Raw genomic sequence first — 21,279 nt, 5'->3', positions numbered from 1 at the left:
ATAAACAGTGAAAAACGCCCGCTCTGAAGTTTTGAAATCAGTCTGCAAAAACTGAAGCGAGTGGAAGCTGATTTTCAAAAAAAATATTTGTTTTTGATTTTGGAAAAAAATGGAGCGGAAATCCGTTGACAAAGTAATCAATTTGGTGTGGCCTCACAGTTATTTTGGTTTACCTGACCCTCTAGCAAAACCATTATGATGATTCAGTTATGAAACTCAGGTGAGCAATCTTTGGTCATCATGATCCTCTTGTTTTAAATTTTCATCACATTTTGTCTGTTTTTGTAACAGTTTTTTTAAGTTAACCAGCATGCTCATTATTGAAGGGAGTTGAGCTGGGAAAGTGGTTTTGTGTGCATTTTGTTTGTTCAACCGTTGCAGCTTGTCACAAAATGCAATATATGATATGTATCATATTTCTGTGACGAAACATTAGATAAAAACAAGATTTATAACATTCTGTCTTCAGGTTCAGGATGTACATCTGTAACAGGATACAATTTCACTTAAGGATGTAATTTTTAAAATAATGGCTGAAGAGAATATTTATGTCGATTTCGGTGAAATTTCAATCAGCAAGCCTGCTGATGAGGATGCACCTGGCTGGTATTGGGGTCAGATGACAAAGGCCGAGGTCAATGAGCTGCTCCAGGACTCACCAGATGGTTCATTCCTTGTCAGAGATGCTTCAACTCCAGGGGACTTCACTCTTACTATCAAGAGAGGAGGAGTTAACAAACTTGTTAAGATTTATCACAAAAATGGACTTTATGGATTTGCAGAACCATATGATTTTAGTTCACTGGAAGAGTTGATAGAGCATTACAGACAAACGTCCCTTGTCAGGTACAATAATAAACTGGATGTCAAACTGCTGTATGCGGTAGAAAGAAGCAAGCGAGACTCAGTAGGTTTTAGTTTTGTTTATTTCTCTTCATCCATTAAAAACTTCAGTATTCCTGTAACTGATATGCATATTGATGCATTATCTATTCAGAGTCACTTGTCTGATAATAAGATACACATACAAATATGTGGATGTCGCTGCATCAAGTTGTCAGTTTGAATACATTTAATGAATGCATGTTTTTTAATAAGTTTAATACAAATGCTGGTGTAATGTACTTCAAAAACTATGTTTGTGGACTTTTTCTGTGAAGAAAAATACTAATTTAAGAAAATTTGATGTATAAGGATTTATACTTATTACATGACACCTAAATACAATGCAACTTATTTTGATATATTGTATGCAGTAAGAATCTGTTGTGGATGGACATATTAAGGACACTTAGCAATGTGGACAGTTTTTTAATAGCTTGATTATTTTAAGGCTTAGAATTAGGCTTTCAGAAACAAAAATCAAACAACCCCAAATCATAGAAAGAAAGAGTTGTTTGGCATGAAAATTGAACAGCATGTAAAACATGTATATTACTTTACGACACAAGTGCCAGTATACTGATATAAACATTGAATTCCGGAAAAGGACTGCCTAAAGGGGCCCAACTTCCGGACAGTCAAACGCCTTTAAAAACCCCCCATTTACAAAGAACTGTTACACATGTTCATTTTGATGCATTTGCAATAGCGTGCGAGTGGTGAAATTTTACATAACGGGGTGGAACACAGTTTTCAGCAATTGTTTATCTTTATTTCTTTACAAATGGCATTTATTTTCAAAGGGAGACAACTTTTCCAAATATTTTAAGTACAAATGGCATTTATTTTCAAAGGGAGACAACTTTTTCCGAATATTTTAAGTATCAGTCGACAAAAAGTTTTCGACTTTAGGATTATTTTGTTACAATTTATTCTGCTTGATGGACCAAACTTAACCTGTTGCGCACTTGATTGAACCTCTCCTGTTTTGCTATAATGGTTACACTTTTTGAGGGCATCACAGCAAAAAGATAAAAATGTTAAAATTATATTTATAAATTGCTTAAAGTATGTTAACCAAACTTGGTTAGATGCAAGGTCAGAAGGTCAAATCCTCCTCAGGTGAGGAACACGGGCCTTTTGTTTGATGTTGAAACTGATTTAGGGAGAGGACAACCTTAAGCTTATAAAGCTTCCTGTCCAATCCTTCGTTAAATGTTGGTTATCATGTTGTAAAAATATTGGAAAATAAAATATGTTTAAACCAAACTGGTTTATTAGAAAAACAGTCAGTCTGCAACTAAACCTATACTATAGTAACCTCGTAAAAATGTACCATTTTCATTATAATACACCATCTGTGTGCCGACCATTGTATTTTCCATTGTTGGCGTCACAGTATGCTCCAACTTACAGATTATAGGAAACTATGAAGAACACCAAGAAAAAAAATGTTTATATTTCTTGTTTTGCACTATATCTTAGAAACAAAAATGTGTCTGCACAGAAAACGTTGAATTTACCGAGCACTATATTGCAGTATGAGGATGATGTGCCCAGGAAGAAGGAAGATTATCGGGAGTTGGTGGAGAATTTACGTCAAGCAGAGTGTTGCCTAGAAGAACTCTTTGATAAACAGACAACAGTGCAGATGGACTTACAGAAAAAAGAGCTGTTAGCAGAAAGTCTGAAGACAACCATGTTTGTTTATGAAGAGCAAATTGAACTACACAGACAATTTCATGGAGATGTTTCAGCTATTGATATAGAAAGGTTTGAAAATATTTGTTTTGCAACATAAAATAAAAAGCTACAGATAGATCTTTCTAATGATCATCAGGTAAGTATTTTGTGCATTTTCATAAAACTTGAGACTTCTTAAGGCAACAAGATAAATAACCTCTGAATTCATTGAAGTATAAAGCTTGCAAATGTTAGAACTGAAAATTTGGTTCTACATTTTTCCCTAGAAAATACTTTACAAACAAAATAAACAAAAGTTACTGTATAGTAAATAGTGTTACTGAATTTTGTAGTACTGTAAACCTGTTTAAGTGGTGTCCATTAAAATACCCAGAAACACGGTCTGGAAGATTTTTTTTTTTATTTCGTTTGATGTGATGGTGTCAAAATGACATTGGGCTAGATCAGCTATTGTGACTTTATTTACTTACGATAGATAAATAATTTATTTGTTCTGAAATCTTTCAAAAATAATAACTTATTGGCACTTTTCTGGGTATCTTTTAACACCCCATGTACATAATAAAAAAAACATTCTGTTCATAACACTTAACAATTTCAGGGTTCGAGAAAATTTCAATGCATTGTTGAGTCGACTAAAAGAGATAAATGGCATGAAAGAAACTGTGGCACAGGAAAATGGCTTAATAGTTCAGGAAAATCGTCGACTCATGGGAGAAATTTCTGAACTGAAAGCCAAAGTCAAAAAACTTGCTAGAGAAAAGTCAAAGAAAAAAAGGTCAGTGGCTGTAGCAACTGATGTTACTTTTTACCTACATTTTTTCCTGTGAATGTAAAACTAGTCTTATTAAATTAGTTTACAGACCAGAATTTCTTTATAGACTGACTTTTCTTACACCTTACAATTATGTCCCCACCAAAAGAGTTTATTAGGGAGAATATATTCAAAGCACTTTGTTCAGGTCATCTGTCTATCTGTCCTCTGTTCTGTCCCTCCATCTTTCCAGTCATCCCCCAAAATATTGAGACAATAACTTTGACTCCACTGAAGAGAATATAAAGCACCTTTGATACATTGATAGATAGCAATGAGAGGTTGTGTATAGCACTGAAAAAATGAGATGATATCTATAGCACTGTAGAACCATAACTCTGTTTAATAGTTATGAAATAATCTTCCTTTGTATACTAATTTTTTCACATTTTTTATGCCCCCCCATGAGTGGTGGGGGCATATAGATTTGGTCTTGTCCGTGCATCCGTCCATCCGAGCTCACATTTGCATACTTAGGTGGCTATAGGAACAATAGGTAACTGTACTTTTTCTTTGATGTCATTCATTCTGTAAGGCTTTTATGTGGCTATTTTTCTCTTACGTGGCTAAAACAACAATAGAGAGAACAAAAGAGTAGCCACATAAGTATCCATATGCAGGAACATCCGTCCGTCCGTTCCTCTGTCCGTCTGTCAGAAGTTCGTGACGCACCTAGCTCGAAAAGTATTTGATATAAATTGATGAATCCTTGCATGAGTCTTTATCATGATATGAACTTGTGCACCTCCTATTTTTCATCAGGCTCCGCCCCCTATTTTTTAGAGTTAGGGCCCCTGAAATAGTCAAAAATGCACATTTTCACCTTGTGACATGCCTAGCTCAAAAAGTATTTGATATAGATTCATGAAACCTTGCATGAGTCGTAATCATGATATGAACTTGTGCACCTCCTATTTTCATCTGGCTCCGCCCCCTATTTTCAGAGATATGGCCCCTGAAATAGTCAAAAATGCACATTTTCACCTTGTGACACGCCTAGCTCAAAAAGTATTTGATATAGATTCATGAAACCTTGCACGAGTCTTAATCATGATATGAACTTGTGCACCTCCTATTTTTCATTTGGGTCCGCCCCCTGTTTTCAGAGTTATGGCCCCTGAAATAGTCAAAATTGCACATTTTCACCGTGTGACATGCCTAGCTCAAGAAGTATTTGATATAGATTCATGAAACCTTGCATGAGTCTTAATCATGATATGAACTTGCGCACCTCCTATTTTTCATTTGGGTCCGTCCCCTGTTTTTAGAGTTATGGCCCCTGAAATAGTCAAAAATGTACATTTTCACCTTGTGACGCACGTAGCTCAAAAAATATTTAATATAAATGGTTGAAAACTTGCATAAGTCTTTATCATGATATAAACTTGCACACCTCTATTTTTTTGGCTGGCTCCACCCCCAATTTTTGAAGTTATGGCCCCTGAAATAGTAAAATATGCACTTTTTCACCTAATTATGTGCCTAGCTCAAAAAGTATTAGATGTAAATTCAGGAAACCTTGCTGGAGTCTTTATCGTGATGTGACCTACACACTTGGCATTCTTCTTGAGAATCTTAGCTCTTATTACAGAGTTATGGCCCTTGAAATTGTCAAAATAGTGGATTTTTTGTTTGTGATGCTCATAGCTCAAAAAGTATAGGGCCTAGAATAATGAATCCTTTTCATAAAATGTTTGTTGAGGCTATACCCCATTAAGACTGCAAACATTTGAATTATTGCCCCATATTTGTGACAAATGTACCAGTGGGGGCACACCCTGTGTCCTACAGACACATTCTAGTTTAAACATTTAAGATAATAACTAAAACATCTGAATGGAATTTAATGAACCTTGATATCATGATAGATTTCAATAAGAGGAACTGAAAAAGCATAATAGCCATAACTGTGCTCTACTAGCTAGCTCACCCACTTAGCTCAATAGGGAGAGCGCAGATCTACAGATTGCAAGGTTGTGAGTTTGATCCTCGGGCGGAGAATATGCTGCGTGACGATTTGATAAAAGACATTGTGTCTAAAATCATTCATCCTCTACCTCTGATTCATGGAAAACAGGTATGTACTGGTACTGAATCCAGGAACACTAGTTAGGTTAACTGCCCACCATCACATACCGGTAACCTAAAATACTGTTGAAAAATGGCATTAAAACCCAAAACAAACAAACAAGTAAATGTGCTCTTTTGATACAGTTATCTTCTTTTTATGCCCCCAGCATCTACTGATGCGGGAGGCATATAGTGATTGTTCTGTCCGTCCGACCGACCGTCCATCCGTACGAGGTTAACCAAATGGGACCGTTTCGTCTAGCATCAATACCCCTTACTAGAATGACTTGATACTAATGCAGATGTAACCTGTGACCATTCCTCATCTTCAGACATCAATTGACCTCAGTTTGACCTTGACCTTGACCTCATTTTGGACTTAGGTTGCTTTATATGGGCCATCTCTTGGTTAACCAAATGGGACTGTTTCGTCTAGCATCAGTACCCCTTACAAGAATGAATTGATACTAATACAGATGTAAACTGTGACCATTCCTCATCTTCAAACATCACCTGACCTCAGTTTGACCTTGACCTCGTTTTGGACTTAGGTGCAAATTCTATCGCCAAGGATGCCACTGGGGGCATCAAGCGTTTACTGAACGACAGCTCCTTGTTTGTACTTAATTTCTTCTCATTTTCTTAAAATGTAAGGCAACATGTTTAAGAGATGGCAATGACAGGATATCAAGAGCAGAACCAAATGTGTCTAGTGTGAATAATAATGAAATGATCTCACTTTTTTGTGCCCCCCCCCCCCCCCATGAGTGGTGGGGGTCATATAGATTCGGTCTTGTCCGTCTGTCCGTCCGTCCGTCTGAAGTTCGTGACGCTCCTAGCTCAAAAAGTATTTGATATAAATTGATGATGTCTTGCATGAGTCTTTATCATGATATGAACTTGCGCACCTCCTATTTTTCATCTGGCTCCGCCCCCTATTTTCAGAGTTATGGCCCCTGAAATAGTCAAAAATGCACGTTTTCACCTTGTGACGAGCCTAGCTCAAAAAGTATTTGATATAAATTGATGAAACCTTGTGTGAATGTTTATCAAATGAACTTGCACACCTCCTATTTTTCGTCTGGCTCTGCCCCCTATTTTCTGAGTTATGGCCGCTGAAATGGTCAAAAATGCACATTTTCACCTTGCGATGCACCTAGCTCAAAAAGTATTCGATATAAATTGATGAAACCTTGCATGAGTCTTTGTCATGATATGAACTTGTGCACCTCCTATTTTTTGTCTGGCTCTGCCCCCTATTTTCACAGTTATGGCCCCTGAAATAGTAAAATCAAAGGCCTGAATGTCCTGAGTCGGCTAATGATTGATGTACTGACAGTATAGTCTACCAGTTTCAGTTTGTTTTTAGTTTTTTTCTTAAGATTTCATAACACAGCTCGATATTTACCCAAAATATTATATCCGGATACGATTACACTTTTCTCCAGTTTGAACAATATATTTTACAAATTGTGATGATACGAAGACATTTAGCAGCAATCGGCAGTATCTGACATTTAAGTTTACGGTTAAATTACCTCTTCTTTAAATCTTTTCATAAAAAAGTTGTTTCGTTTCGCCAAACATAGACGATCTACTTTCGATTTCAAAAACTACAAGAAAATACAATTTAATGTTTCGCCGATTTGTTTATTTCTCGAAAAATAAGAATTAAAACCATTTTTAATATCAGTAGTAACTAAACAAACCAGTAAGAGCTTCTTCTTCCGATAATTTATCCGTTTACTGACTGCAAAATTCAACCCACGCAAAGTTTATAGAAATCATACGATGCGTGTTTACGTTCAATGTGGGAGAATTAAGGCTGATCGGCTATGTTACCTAACGCATCCAGACGATTCAGATTTTGTTTTTAAAAAAGCATTGTGTGCGTTTCAGTAATTTTATATACGTTTTTATTCGCTTAGAAATTATTAGACATGCGTATTTGCATTATTTCTATACGTAATTTACGCTAATACGCATCTTATCTGGAGCCCTGCAGTGGAACTATTTTTTGTCTTTCGCTGGATGTTACCCAAGCTTTGTAAGCCTGCGCAATTCTTAAAATGCACATTTATGCTTAATGAGTTACATTCGAGAATTGCACAATTACAAGTCATAAATATGACAGATTACATCGTATATTGGTCATAGCAAAGGGAATTGACACAACTTAACTTCATTCATGCAGTGAACTGTTTGAAATTTGAGAAATCTAATGGAACTACATCCCTTCACATGTTATTCGGTCCATTTAGAGAATCGTTGGATAGCAAGGACTCGTCAAAAGGCTTTCAGCCTTTAGCCGACTCAAAAATGCACATTTTCACCTTATGACAAGCCTAGCTCAAAAAGTATTTGATATAGATAGACGAAACCTTGCATGATTCTTAATCATGATATGAACTTGTGCACGTCCTATTTTTTTGTTTTGGTCCACTGCCTATTTTCAGAGTTATGGCCCCTGAAATAGTCAAAAATGCACATTTTCACCTTGTGATGCACCTAGCTAAAAAAGTATTTAATATAAATGATTGAAAACTTGCATAAGTCTTTATCATGATATAAACTTGCACACCTCTTATTTTTTGGCTGGCTCCACCCCCTATTTTTAAAGTTATGGCCCCTGAAATAGTATAAAAATGCACATTTTCACCTAGTTATGTGCCTATAGCTCAAAAAGTATTTGATGTAAATTCATGAAACCTTGCTTGAGTCTTTATCATGATGTGTCCTTGCACACTTGGCATTCTTCCTGAGAATCTTCGCATCTATTACATCTATTTTTTTTTTTTTTTTTTTTTTTTTTTTTTTTTTTTTTTTTTTTTTTTTTTTTGTATATATTAGTTTTATTGCTTTAGGTAACATGATAAATATCAAATGTTCAATTCAAAGAAATTCATTTGAAAAATCCAAAGTGGCGGTCAAAATGGCCGAGTTACAGAGTTATGGCCCTTGAAATAGCCAAAACAATGGATTTTTTGTTTCTTATGCTCATAGCCCAAAAAGTATATGGCCTAGAATAAAGAATCCTTTTCATAAAATGTTTGTTGACACTATACCCCATTAAGACTGCAAACATTTGAAGTATTCCCCCTTATTTGTGACAAATGTACAAGTGGGGGGCGCACCCTGTGTCCTACAGACACATTCTAGTTTACTTTCAATTTTAGCTTAAGTATATGAAATATATGGAGAGCTATCCTACTAGCATTTATGACCTTGCTTGTTGAAAGTTTTAATGCATTTTCACTTTATCTATGTTATGTGTTATTACTTGATAAATAGTTGTTCCTCATCATCACCCACATCATATGACACAAGGGCCATAACTCTGGAACTAATGTTTTACAAATTGTGACCACTTTATACTTAGAATATCAGATTTAAGTGTTGATGCATTTTTGTTCTATCTCTTTTATTACTAAATGGACTTGATTCAAACTTGAAATATTTGTTTCACCTCATCTTAAATAATTATAAAGTTATTTCCATTTCTAGCTATCCTGGGCTTTGTTCAGGTGAGCCATTAGTATAGATGAATAGTTTGGCATCCTTAATTTTATCATTTATCCTGCTACTTCAACATTTTTACTTAAATAACTTATCCTCAGAAACCACTGGTTGGAATTACACCAAAGGATCTTCATCAAACTTGATCTGTAGCATCTTTGTATGGACCTCGCTCAAGTTTGTTCAGATAGTTCTGCTTGACCTGTTTCAGGGGCTTCTATAGCTAAAAATAGAAAATACTAACTAACCAATTGATGGATCTTTGCTAAACTTAGTCTGTAGCATCATTGTATGATGATAGATCCTGTCTCAAGTTTGTTCAAACACAAGTGTTCGAAGCTCAATCAATGAAAAAGTATATGCAGGTTAGATCATTTGAAGAGTACATCCGGTGGGTGGGATATGATATAATGCATATCTTTATTGATAGAGCTTCAAGTGCCTGTATTTTAAATCATTCCACTTGTCAATGATCCCCTTCAGGAGCCCCAGAGTGAAAAATAGAAAAGCTTACATTGACTGCTTCTCATGAATGAATTCGCAGAATTGCAATAAACTTGGTCTGTAGCAACCTTGTATAGACTTCTCTCAAGTTTATTCAGGAAGTTTTGCATGACACCTTTTACGAGCTGTGGGAGCTAAAAATGAAATAAAAATCTTTCAATGTCTTCTTCTCATGAACTGCTAGATGGACTTTTCCCAAAACCTTTTCTGTGCTATTCTTGCATAGGCTTTTCCCATATTTATTCAATGTTACTTGGTGTAAAGCATCCTTGCATGAACCGCCTTTAAAGATGTTCAAATGGTTTCCCTTGACCACTTTTAAGGACCAACAGAGCTTAAAAAAAACAAAAATGCTGAAACAACTTTAAGTTTATTAAAATGGTTCTATTTGACATGTAAGAGCTGAGATTAGAAAAACCTTTAAACATATTCTTTTCATGAACCACTTCATGGAATGTCACCAGTCTTGGTTGGCAGCATTATTGCATGGACTTTTCTCAAATTTGTTTGTTACTGCTTTCCCTTACAGAAGCAAGCCTCTGTGGCATACATGCTGCGTATTTGCTGTGTATATGCCGCGAACACAGTAGTACGCCAGAGGAGTACATTTTACATACACCGCATGCCGCGTACATGCCGCATACTATTTCGACGAGTACACAGCATGTACGCAGGAGGTCACTAGTACACTTCAAGTACGCAGCACAGACTCTGAAAATTTAAGGAGTACACTGCATGTACGCAGGAGGGACTTGTACAAGAAAATAGTACTCTGCATGTACACCGCAGATACTTTGAAATTTGTGCAGTACACTTCATATACGCGGGAAAGACTTGTACAATTTCTTTTGGCATTTATACTCAGTTTTTTTTTTATAAGTTAAAGACTGAAGTAAACTTCATATACGCGGGAGGGACTTGTTCATTTTCTTTTGGTGTTTATACTTTGAATTTTTTTAGGTAAAAGTCTGAAGTACACTTCATGCAGGAAGGATTTGTACATTTTTTTTATTTTTTTTTTGGAAGCAAGAACTTGATTTCCGAGTAACTTTTATCTTAATAGCATAGAATAGTTCAGATTACCGGTATTCTGAACAATAAAAATTTGCCATTTACTATTTGCAATGTTCATTTGTGAAGCTTACATCTTAGTGATTTCTGAGCTGCACCTTGCATGCAGTGTAAAAATATATTCTTTTTCATTTTGAATTAATCCTGGAGCTTTCTAACTTGGATAATTGAAAAGCCTTATTTGAACTTCGTTGCATTACATTTTGTAATACATGAAATAATTACCAAGATAATGCCTCAACAGCGCCCGAATGAGAAGAATTAATAGCTCTCACTGTTATTTGAATACTCTTAAGCAAAACACCATTCTATCATGTTTTATAAAGGCTTTAATGCTCATTATGTTAACTCATTAAGGCCTCACCAGATTAAAAAGTTGTTCATCGGATTTGCCGCTCGTATATTTTCAGAACGTTTTTGGCTAATTGCGCTCGCCCCATTGGAAAAAATCAATCCAAAATTTTTTGGTGCGCTACTTTTTACGGACGTAAAAGTGTATAAATGCTTATATAATTCCAGTCCTAGATTATTCTCAGATGGATTTTAATCAAAATAAATGCATACTACGCACACATCGTCTATAATAAATCATAACACTTATACACACTGGTTATTCGGGTACCTCCTCGTGTGAGCGATACCGCCCTCGTGTGAATTATATACATGTTGATGCAACGGAAATTCACACCTGTAAAAGGTAATTTTTCCGTATTTTACTGAAAATTTGAAAAGTTTTAGTATTAAATGTATAAGATCATACCTTAACTATATCCATGTCAGATATCTATCTCATATGATCTGAATAACTGTGAAAAAAATATGTTTTTTTGTCCCAAAATCTAAGATATTTTAAGGCGATGGTATTTATTTTCACGATTAATGATATTATTTCGGATTATATTACGAAATTTTGTTAGGAAAATGAAAAGCAGTCATTCGGTGCTTTAGCCATTGCTTTCGTTTCACAAAAACTGGAAGCACAATAAAATTAGACCGATTTTGTCGAAGGCACTGTGTTGAAAATTAGATACTTCTGACGATGTACCATGATACCATCCTCGTTACTTCTGTCTATCCAGCAGTTACCATCCTCGTTATTGAAATGAGCATTACATTGACTCGGGCCCCTTTTCTAAAATTTAGCGATAATATGCAATGACTAGCCAAGATAAAGATAAAGCTTTTGTCTTTTGTACCCTCCAGCTACTGGAAGCAGCCTTGCATAATTTCTTTAAATAGCATTCGCTTTCAAGATCCATCTAAATAGACACATTCTTATGTGTATTTTTATTGAATGCCACTTCAGTACGTTTTGTCATGTTATTTAAGTTGATATGGGGTACAAAATGTTTACAACAAAAACAAAATTAAATTTATTCAGAAATTCTATGATTTTTGTCAAGTATTGTATTGCAATCGACCCATGTTTAGGTTCATTTTGAGGAATAAAGCCAGTCATTCGGTCGAAAATGTGCCTCGCTTGAGTAGTCGAAAGAAGTCAGTAGTAAACAGATCCTTATTTCCCCATTCTATTCTGCGAAAATTCGTATAAAACAAGTGCTTTAACCATGCCTTTTACGGCTAGAATATATTATGCATTAAATGAGATGGTTTATGTTTATACACTCCATATTGCAAGTTTTGCAGATCGAAACCGAAATTAGGGGTTTACTGTACAGACAGGGGCATATATGCGCCATTTTAGGGTAGCAGACCACAATTGACTGACATTTTACCAGAAAGTATTCCACTCCCTCTTTATTTTCATCGTTACTTTAACTTATGATAGAATTTAGTGAAAAATAGGTGTTGGAAAAAGTGATTTTCTACTTAGATAGGTAAAGAGGACATGAAGTTGTCATTTTTAAATAAGATAAAAAAGGATTTGAAATTTTATCCTTCAATCTATAAATCCACATTCGACAGTCAGTTACTTACATTTTCGTTTAGAAAAACAGAAATGTGAAACGGGTCTATTACATACTGTAGTTATAATTATACCCCCACAAAACGAGGTTTTTAAAATTGCACGGTGCTTCGACAAGAAGGCAAAATGATAGAATGTGTAGAATAGAGGGTGGGTATGATGGAAGATTGATATTGGTGAAATACTGCTTACACGGTCCACTCTCACTTCTAACCTTCAATAACGTTCATTTAAATTGTATCGTATGCGGAAGAAATCGCTGCGGGGAGTTTTATAAATGTTCATTGACATAACGAGGATTGTACCCATGTGCAAATGGGTAGGTATCTTTGTTTATTTTCATCCATCGTCAGAGGTACCATCAAAAACGGTGACAGGATGCATATAATTGAAATTTTATCAACAAAAATAACTTGCAGGTACATGATCCATACGTTTTGTAGTTGAGTATGTATAGTTCTACCAAGGAGAGTGGAATATTCAGTTATCGCAACTTTGAACAAAGAAAAATACGTCTCAAAACGTCAAAATACATAAATTTCGTTACATTTCTTCAAATTTTATAGTCATATCAATATCGTTGAGGACTGATATTTTCACCAGTGCGAATTAATGCATTGCCTTGGACGAATCTGTCTTTAAAATTTTCAACATTCTTAAATGTATGTCATACGTTGGCATTGTTTTTATATACCCTAAACAACCTACATGTATATAAATCACACGAGGGCAGTATCGCTCACACGAGGAGGTACCCGAATAACCAGTGTATTATATTTAGTTGCATTAAAGTTGTTTCCCCTTGATGCAGTTACGCCATTTTTTTCAAATGTTTACCAAATTACATGCTACAAAAATTGATTTATTTCATTGAAAAGTGGATGAAGAAAAGCATACTAATTTATTTGATAATATCAATCTACATTTTTTTGGTAAGGGTAAATACCTATTGATGCATATGTCACTTATCTTTTTTCTGTTTTTTTCTGTCCAAATGATCAGCATTTGCATACAAAAGTTGGTGGGGTAAGGAATTTACATTATCACAGCAGTTTCGCCACAAGAGTACACAGCATGTATGCAGCAGGAGTACACAGCATGTACGCCGCAGGACTCGGGCCAGGAGTACACAGCATGTACGCCGCAGGAGTACACAGCATGTACGCCGTAGGGGTAGTACACCGCAGGCTCATTTGCATGTGAAAAATGTATTTGCCGCATACATGCTGCATACTATTTCCCGCATACTAAATTCCTCCAGCATACATCCTGTGTACTATGTAGTCCACAGCATGTACGCAGCAGGTAGTATGCGGCAGAGCTCATTTGCATGTCAAAAGTGTACTACAAATGTACTATTGGTGTATGTGCGGTGTATATCCTGCGTACTATTTAAAGCCCTTGATTTCTGAAATTCAGTACACATTATGTACGCATTATATACGCTGTATGTACACAGCAAGAGTACGCAGCAGGCCTTTTTCTTCTGTAAGGGTTGCCCTTTTAAGGGATGGCCAAAGCTAAAAATAGAAAAAAAATCTTAAACAACTTCTTCTCATGACCTTTTAAATAATTTCTTCTCACAAACTGCTTGACGACCCTTCACTGAACATGGGCTATTGCATCAATACTTTCTTGTGTTTGTTCAAATGGTCTCCCATAACTCCTGTTAGGACCTGTCAGAACTAAAAATAAGAAAAAAAAAAAAAAAAAAAAACTTTTAACAGCTGCTTCTTGTGAACTGCTTGATGAATCTTCAACAAACATTTTTTACATTTTTGATTATCAAATGCGTAATGTAATGTAATTGAATACTAGGGATGGGAACGAATATTTGGATATTCGAATATTCGAAAATGGGCCGAATATTCGAATATGAAAATCAAATTCGAATATTCGTAAATTAGTGTATATTAAGTATAGTTTATTTTAATACTCGAAAGGATTACAAAAAAACCCTGCTTTGGAATATTTCAGAATAAAACCGTTTGTTCTGTCGTGTTTGTTTATCGTATATCAAGAGATGTCCAATTAACAAGAAAAAGGCTATGCATAATTGGCAGGGTCTACCATTATGGATTAACAGTTTGCGTGTGTGTGTGTTGAGTTTCTTTACCCTCGCCACCGGTTGAGACCATATGGGCGAGCATATCTACAATTATTCTTCTCCTCCTCCTCGTACATCGTCTTTTCGTCTCTCCCGTTATAGCACATCAGTTAGTTTTCATCGCTGTTATGTTTCTTCTGTTATGTGTGTCATCATTATTATGTAGTATTATGTGTGTGTCTTCTTAATGTTGTTGTCATCGCTATTATCTCATCTACGTTTTTAACGGTCTCATCGGCTGTTCTCCATCTCGCCCCGTCGTCCCCGCGTTGTACGTCACCTCCACTAACTGTCTTGCCCGAAGTGTCGCATCTGGAGGCCTGGTCCAGAGGTCCCATCTTGTCGATGAACCAGCTGTGGTCGATATTGATAGGCCCCAGAGATGGTAATCCGGCATCGAGTCGGGGGTTCTGAGCCAACATCAACCTCGTCGATGAACCAGCTGAAGTTTTCCGGCCAAATGGCAAGCAACCGTTTCGATAGGCGAACCGAAATGTATCAAAACCGGAAGATCCCTCAGAGATGGTAATCCGGCATCGAGTTGGCCGGGATCAACCAGACCCGGCACCCCGGTTGTAGAAGAGAGGTCCAACACGAAGGCAAGTAGGCAAGATGAAGCTCAGCCGATGTCCCCTTTCTACGGCCACACTCCCTGGTTTTCGTCATGTGACGCTAACTAGATCAGGCGTTGACCTAGTTAGGGCGCTGACCCAGTTAGCGCCATATGTGCCCTCTCCGCGACGTGCACGCACCAGGGAGCTCGGAGAAGTAACAGTTTGCAACAGATGTAAATGTGATACATGTCAAAAATGGTCCAATTAACAAGAAAATTGCAATGCATAATTGACAGCGAGGGGTCATCGTTACGGATTAACAGTTTGCACCAGGCGTAAATGTGATATATTTTTATCTTTTGTTCCTTTTATATTGGCGCCTGTTTTATGTAACAAATTTTAGATTTTTTTTTCAAAAACAATACCAAACTTGTAGATATTGGTGATCTTTTTGCAAAATTTTGTTTAACATTTCATACCGTCCACTGAAATGGTTTTCATCCACAGCGCCCGGGCAATCGGCCATATTTGAAATAAATTTTGAAGTAGATTATAATAAAGTCAAGAAATAATATATGATCATGTTGAAGGAGGTTTAGTCTGCCTTCGTTAAGTTTGTCGGCTTTTTACTCGCCGATTGAAAATTTTCAAGATGGCGGCAGTAATACAACAGCGCGACACATGCTTGAATTGGACGACCTGCTATTTTTAGATAACGTTGCAACGGTCTTAAATTTTAATCGATTTGAATGTTTTTTCTAAAAATCTGAATTAGTTAAATATGTTCATGATTATACTCACAGAGTCATGAATAAAACACTAGGATCGGCGGGTCTAACTAGGTATGGTCGGGTTACCCGAAACAAACATTTTTAGGCCTTATTACGTACGATGATTCATGTTTTAAACAGCGGAATATATTGTGTATATGCCAATCAATTAATAAAGATTTAAAAATTCCATTAAAACATGCCGAATATTCGAATATATTCGAATATGGCAAACCGAATATTCGAATATTGATTTCAGTATTCGTTCCCATCCCTGTTGAATACAATGATATATGACAAAGGAAGTGATGACCTGAAGAACCATTACTCTTTATTGAATAACTATAAAATTATCTCTGCCTTTGTATTTAACCTATAGCCTGCTGGCGGCAAGTGATTCTGCCTTTGCAACCAGTGCAGACCAAGATGATCTGTGTGCAGACCAATATCAGTCTGCACAGATCATCTTGGTCTGCACTGTTCGCTACTTAGTCTTTAATTTCAGTGTACACCCCTTCAAGTAATAATTGGCACTACCCAAATTGAATGATAGAACAGTCCATTTTAGAAATTTAGCAGGGTAAAGGTTAATATTTTTCATATTTTTGTCCAGGGAATAACTTTTCAGCCACTGAAGGGAATTTAATGAAACTTGATACAATGATAATAGTAAAAGAAAAAGTGCATAATGCAAGCAGGCTTTTAGCTGAGGTATGAATCATCTTTGGTGATAGCTCTAGTTATTTTAACGAATGAGCAATTGACTGACTAGACAAGTGGTCTTTGCTCTGACATGAAGATGTTATTGTCTAACTTTAATATCGAATATTTGGACATTTGCAATGAATATTATCAGTAAATGATAAAAGACAATTTTTCATCATAATAGATGGTTGGTAGATACAAACAATTTACCGCACGCAGTAGAAGATACATGGATGGTAGGTTTGTGTGCCAGAAAAGAAGCAGTGCAACTACTGGATGGGAAAACAGCAGGCACGTTCCTCATCCGGAAATCAGAGAAGGATGATAAAATTTCATATGTTCTCTCCTTAGTGTAAGATCTTTATAAGTATCTAAATCTGTACTAAAAACACTTTTTCCTATAAAATCTTATTGACTTGCAGTGTTTATTCAGTCACAGAACTTGGTTTTTAGTCTTTAAGCAAGCTTTGTTTAGATTCTAGGATTTGAAAAAGACCTGTTATAACTTTTGTTTTGTTTGAATAGAATACCAACAGTGTTTCATACAGCCACTATTTTGTATAAAGGTCTATACATAATCTTCTGCTGTGGCAATACTAGCAGTGATATTTTAGCTTTCATGAACTACATTAATCAAATATTTCATAAAATGAATAAATTTAGGGGTTGTACATATATGCAGATGTGTATGAATGTATTTCAATAAGTGCCTATAATATCAGATTTGAGAACAAAGCGGTTTTAATCAAATTTCAACATGTTCATAAAAGTCTTGTAAAGCCTTATTTTGTGATTCAGAACCATGTTCATTTACATGCAGTGACATGTAGTAAAGCTACTCAGTTGCACTAATTCCAAGCAAACGTCACTGTTATGTTGAGTTTACAAAAGAAGTAACTTTGGAATATGACATCTTATGTTCATTACAAGAAAACAGCTTATATATTTTTTGTTTCAGGGATACAAGCCGTATTGTACATATCAAAATAGTTGAGAAGGATACGGGTTATGGATTGTCGGAGAGAGTTTGTAACCATCCGTCACTTATGGATCTTGTTCTCCATTATGAGAGTACGTCTATAGCAGAACACAACAATAGCGTTGATATAACACTGAAATATCCGGTCAGGAAAATAGACATTGAAGACTATTATGAATCAGAGCCAATCTATGGTTTATAACAATATATTGCATATAATATAATAAGCTTATATCATAAAAGCTCTAAGCTTATCTGGGATGTTGTATTTAGCTGAAGTGGATATTACCGAACCATGATTACATGATGTGCACATGAGCAGGGTGTGAACTGACCTGAATAAATCCAAAAGGGTTGAATACATCTCAGTAAAGCTACTGTTATGAATCTTTAATGACCCATTTTAAGCTCATCTGATTTTTTGAAAAAAAAAAGATATGAGTTGTTGTCATCACTTGATCATCGTCAGCGTCTGCGTTGGCGTTGCCTGGTTAAGTTTTATGTTTAGGTCAGTTTTTCTCCTAAACTATCAAAGCTATTGCTTTAAAGCTTGCAACACTTATTCAACATCAATAGGTGACTCTGTTCAGCAAGAAACATAACTCCATCCTGCTTTTTGCAAGAATTATGTCCCCTTTTGGACTAAGAAAATATCAAGTTTCTTGGTCAAGTTTTATGTTTAGGTCAACTTTTCTCCTAAACTATCAAAGCTATTGCTTTGAAACTTGCAACGCTTGTTCACTATCAAAAGCTGACTCTGTACAGCAAGAAACATAACTCCATTCTGCTTTTTGCAAGAATTATGGGCCCTTTTGGACTTAGAAAATGTCAGATTTCTTGGTTAAGTTTTGCATTTAGGTCAACTTTTCTCCTTAACGGTCAAAGCTGTTGCTTTAAAACTTGGAGCAGTTATTCGCCATTAAAAGCTGACTCCGCACACTAACTCTACATTTCTTTTTGCAAGAATTATTGTTTCTTTTGGATTTAGAAAATCATGGGTAGGACAATATTTCTATTATGCAGAGACAAAAAAATCAGATGAGCATCTGCACTTGCAAGGCGGTGCTCTTGTTTGTTTTAATAGTAGCTATTATCTTTCTGAATTATACAAGCACCTATTTATTTGTCACTTCATTCATATTTGTGGATACGATTAGTCCACACTTAAGGAAAATACACAATCATATTTCCATGTAGCATAATGTGTAGGTATGTTTTTTTTTAGTGAAATAGATGCTGAATGGAATAATTGGTCTTAACTATTGCTCATTTATAACAGAACATGTTATAAATTGTATAAAAAAAAACAATCTATTTGTTTTATAACTTTTTAAGAAAAATTTAAGGTTTAGCAGTATATCACATAACAAAAAAAATATATGTAAATGAACAACATCTTGACAAACAACTTATCTGTCCAATACATGTTTTACTGTTCTATCCATTAGAGCTGGATACTTAAAATATTCTATAGGAGTTGTCCCCCTTTAAAAAAGAATGCATTTGTAAGATATAAATGTAAACAATTGTCAAAAACAATGTTTTACCTAGTTATGTTAAGTTTAAACACTGGTACATTGTTGCAAATGCATCAAAACGAAGACATGTAACAGCTTTTTAAAAATTGTGAGTTTTTAAAGGCGCTGAACTGTCCAAAGTGTGGCCCCTTCATGCAGTCCCTTTCCAGAATTCAATAAATATATGAGTAAATTGACAAAGGTTTTGTAGAATAATATACATATTTAATATGCTGTTTAATTATCCTGTAAAACAATGCTCTCTTTCTATGATTTGATGATGTTCAAACTTTTTTCTCCGAAACATGGACCCAACTCCTAAGTGTAAAGAAGCAAGTGTAATGCATGAACACGTATAATACTATAAAATAACAGCTGCTTCCATGATAACATGCTGCACAAGTGTGTTGGTTACTCAGATCTATTTTAAATACTATGTTATGCTACTTTTAAGGACACGCCACAAAATAACTGTATTCTTTTGTAGTTCCATGATGGTAATTATACATGGTTTGCATGAAAAAAAACATAAGTATCTCGTTACAAATTGACAGTGACATATATTATTAAGGCCAAGACAATGTGTTTAACATCTAAACACATTATTTAATTAATACAGCAGTATGAACATTTATTGAAAGATAAAGATGAGTTTAGACCATACTTTGTTTCTACAGTGTTACTGTATAAGACAGTTATTATTCTATGTTTTTAAAGCTATACTGAAAAGAAAATGACTAAGTTTGCAGATTAAGTTGTGAAAATACATTTATTCAGTGAGAGCCTAAATTAATTGTCCATCTGTCGTCCTGTACAATAGCTATATTATACCAGTCTTATCAGAATGATTTGCACGAAGTTCATGTGGGAAGAAAAAGTAGGTCACTAGATTGTGGTGGGTCTTTAATTGTCTTCACACCATTATGCAATCCATTATCATATATTACTTTTAAGAATGTTTAAACTTTGAAGAAAATTACATATAAGAAAAAATATAGTATAGATTAGGGACCCCATTGGAAAAAAAGTGCAATTATGATGCTTTAATGGATTATCCCAGACCGTGAAATCATTTTCTTATATATTTTATTTTTCCTTTCAATCATTATTATGTTTCTCAGCATGTTTTTAATTATAATCTGTTGATGTATTTTTGATTTGGATAAAGATTGCATTTGACATGTAATTTGTGTAAATTATGGTCTTTATAGTATTAGTATTGTATAACATGCAGTATACTGATGACAATGATTTTGTATTGTGTCTTGAATGTATTCATAAATAAATGCGCCAAGAATTAAAATAGAAAATTTTATGTTATTCTGTCTGTTTGCTGGTATATGTATTAATACACAACAATCTTAATTATGCCTAAATACATTTGAATAGCTCTTACTCTATAAAGCTGAAATTTATAACAAAAAACTCAGTTATGGAGCAAAAAAATTCTTTTAAAATGCTCTGAGGTTTCAATTGTAGGATTTCCAAATGATAAGCTTGTTTTTTTTTAGGTTAGTGCATTGGGTACACCTGAATCAGATAGTCTATACACAGTATACCAGGTTATAAGAGTTACCCTATTTTTTTTAGCATGTTTCTGGAAACAAACAACTTGTTTTTGTTAGGCCTTACTCTAATCTCAGCAGTTTGTAGATGCAGTAGACACAATAAAACCTACATGTATTTATCAGTGGATGCACAGGTCAGATTGCCATCAGCATTAGTACTAGCCCCTAAATCAATTTTCATTACAATAATACATGTGTGTGCACGCGTTTGGGTTGATGCATCATTTTCAACAATTTTTCAGTCAGGATGGTGTCTACTTGTAGAAGTGAGTGCAGTGCCCATTTTTATAGTGCTTCCTCACTGGAATATCATGCCATTGATACATGACATGATACCACACCCAGTCACATTTTACTGACACCAGGCTGATCAGTCCTAGTACTACCAAGTGAGGAAGCTACTATAGTACCTTTTTTCACGTCTTTGGTATGATGCAGCCATGCAAGGATCAAACCCACAACCTCCTGCACTCTACAGAGGAGACTATGATATATCTTTTTACTTTTTTTTAATTTAATATAGCGAACTGAGTCAGTCTATATCCTATATCTAATATCATAACAATTCATTCCTCAAAGAAATCTCTAGAA

General features: G+C 35.2%; 1 protein-coding gene across 1 annotated transcript; it reads left to right on the top strand.

Moving 5' to 3' along the window:
- The first annotated feature begins 440 nt into the window (after positions 1–440).
- Positions 441–20,435, top strand: LOC123562273 (phosphatidylinositol 3-kinase regulatory subunit gamma-like). Its single transcript, XM_053536922.1, has 5 exons — positions 441–907; positions 2,423–2,655; positions 3,188–3,364; positions 16,809–16,976; positions 17,583–20,435. The coding sequence occupies exons 1-5, from the start codon at positions 530–532 to the stop codon at positions 17,803–17,805; spliced, it is 1,179 nt and encodes a 392-aa protein (XP_053392897.1). The 5' UTR covers positions 441–529; the 3' UTR covers positions 17,806–20,435.
- The last annotated feature ends 844 nt before the right edge of the window (positions 20,436–21,279 follow it).

The sequence above is a fragment of the Mercenaria mercenaria genome, chromosome 2, assembly GCF_021730395.1.
Source record: "Mercenaria mercenaria strain notata chromosome 2, MADL_Memer_1, whole genome shotgun sequence".
NCBI lineage: Eukaryota > Metazoa > Mollusca > Bivalvia > Venerida > Veneridae > Mercenaria > Mercenaria mercenaria.
The sequence above is the reverse complement of the archived record's forward strand: the minus strand, read 5'-3'. Positions and strand labels throughout refer to the sequence as shown.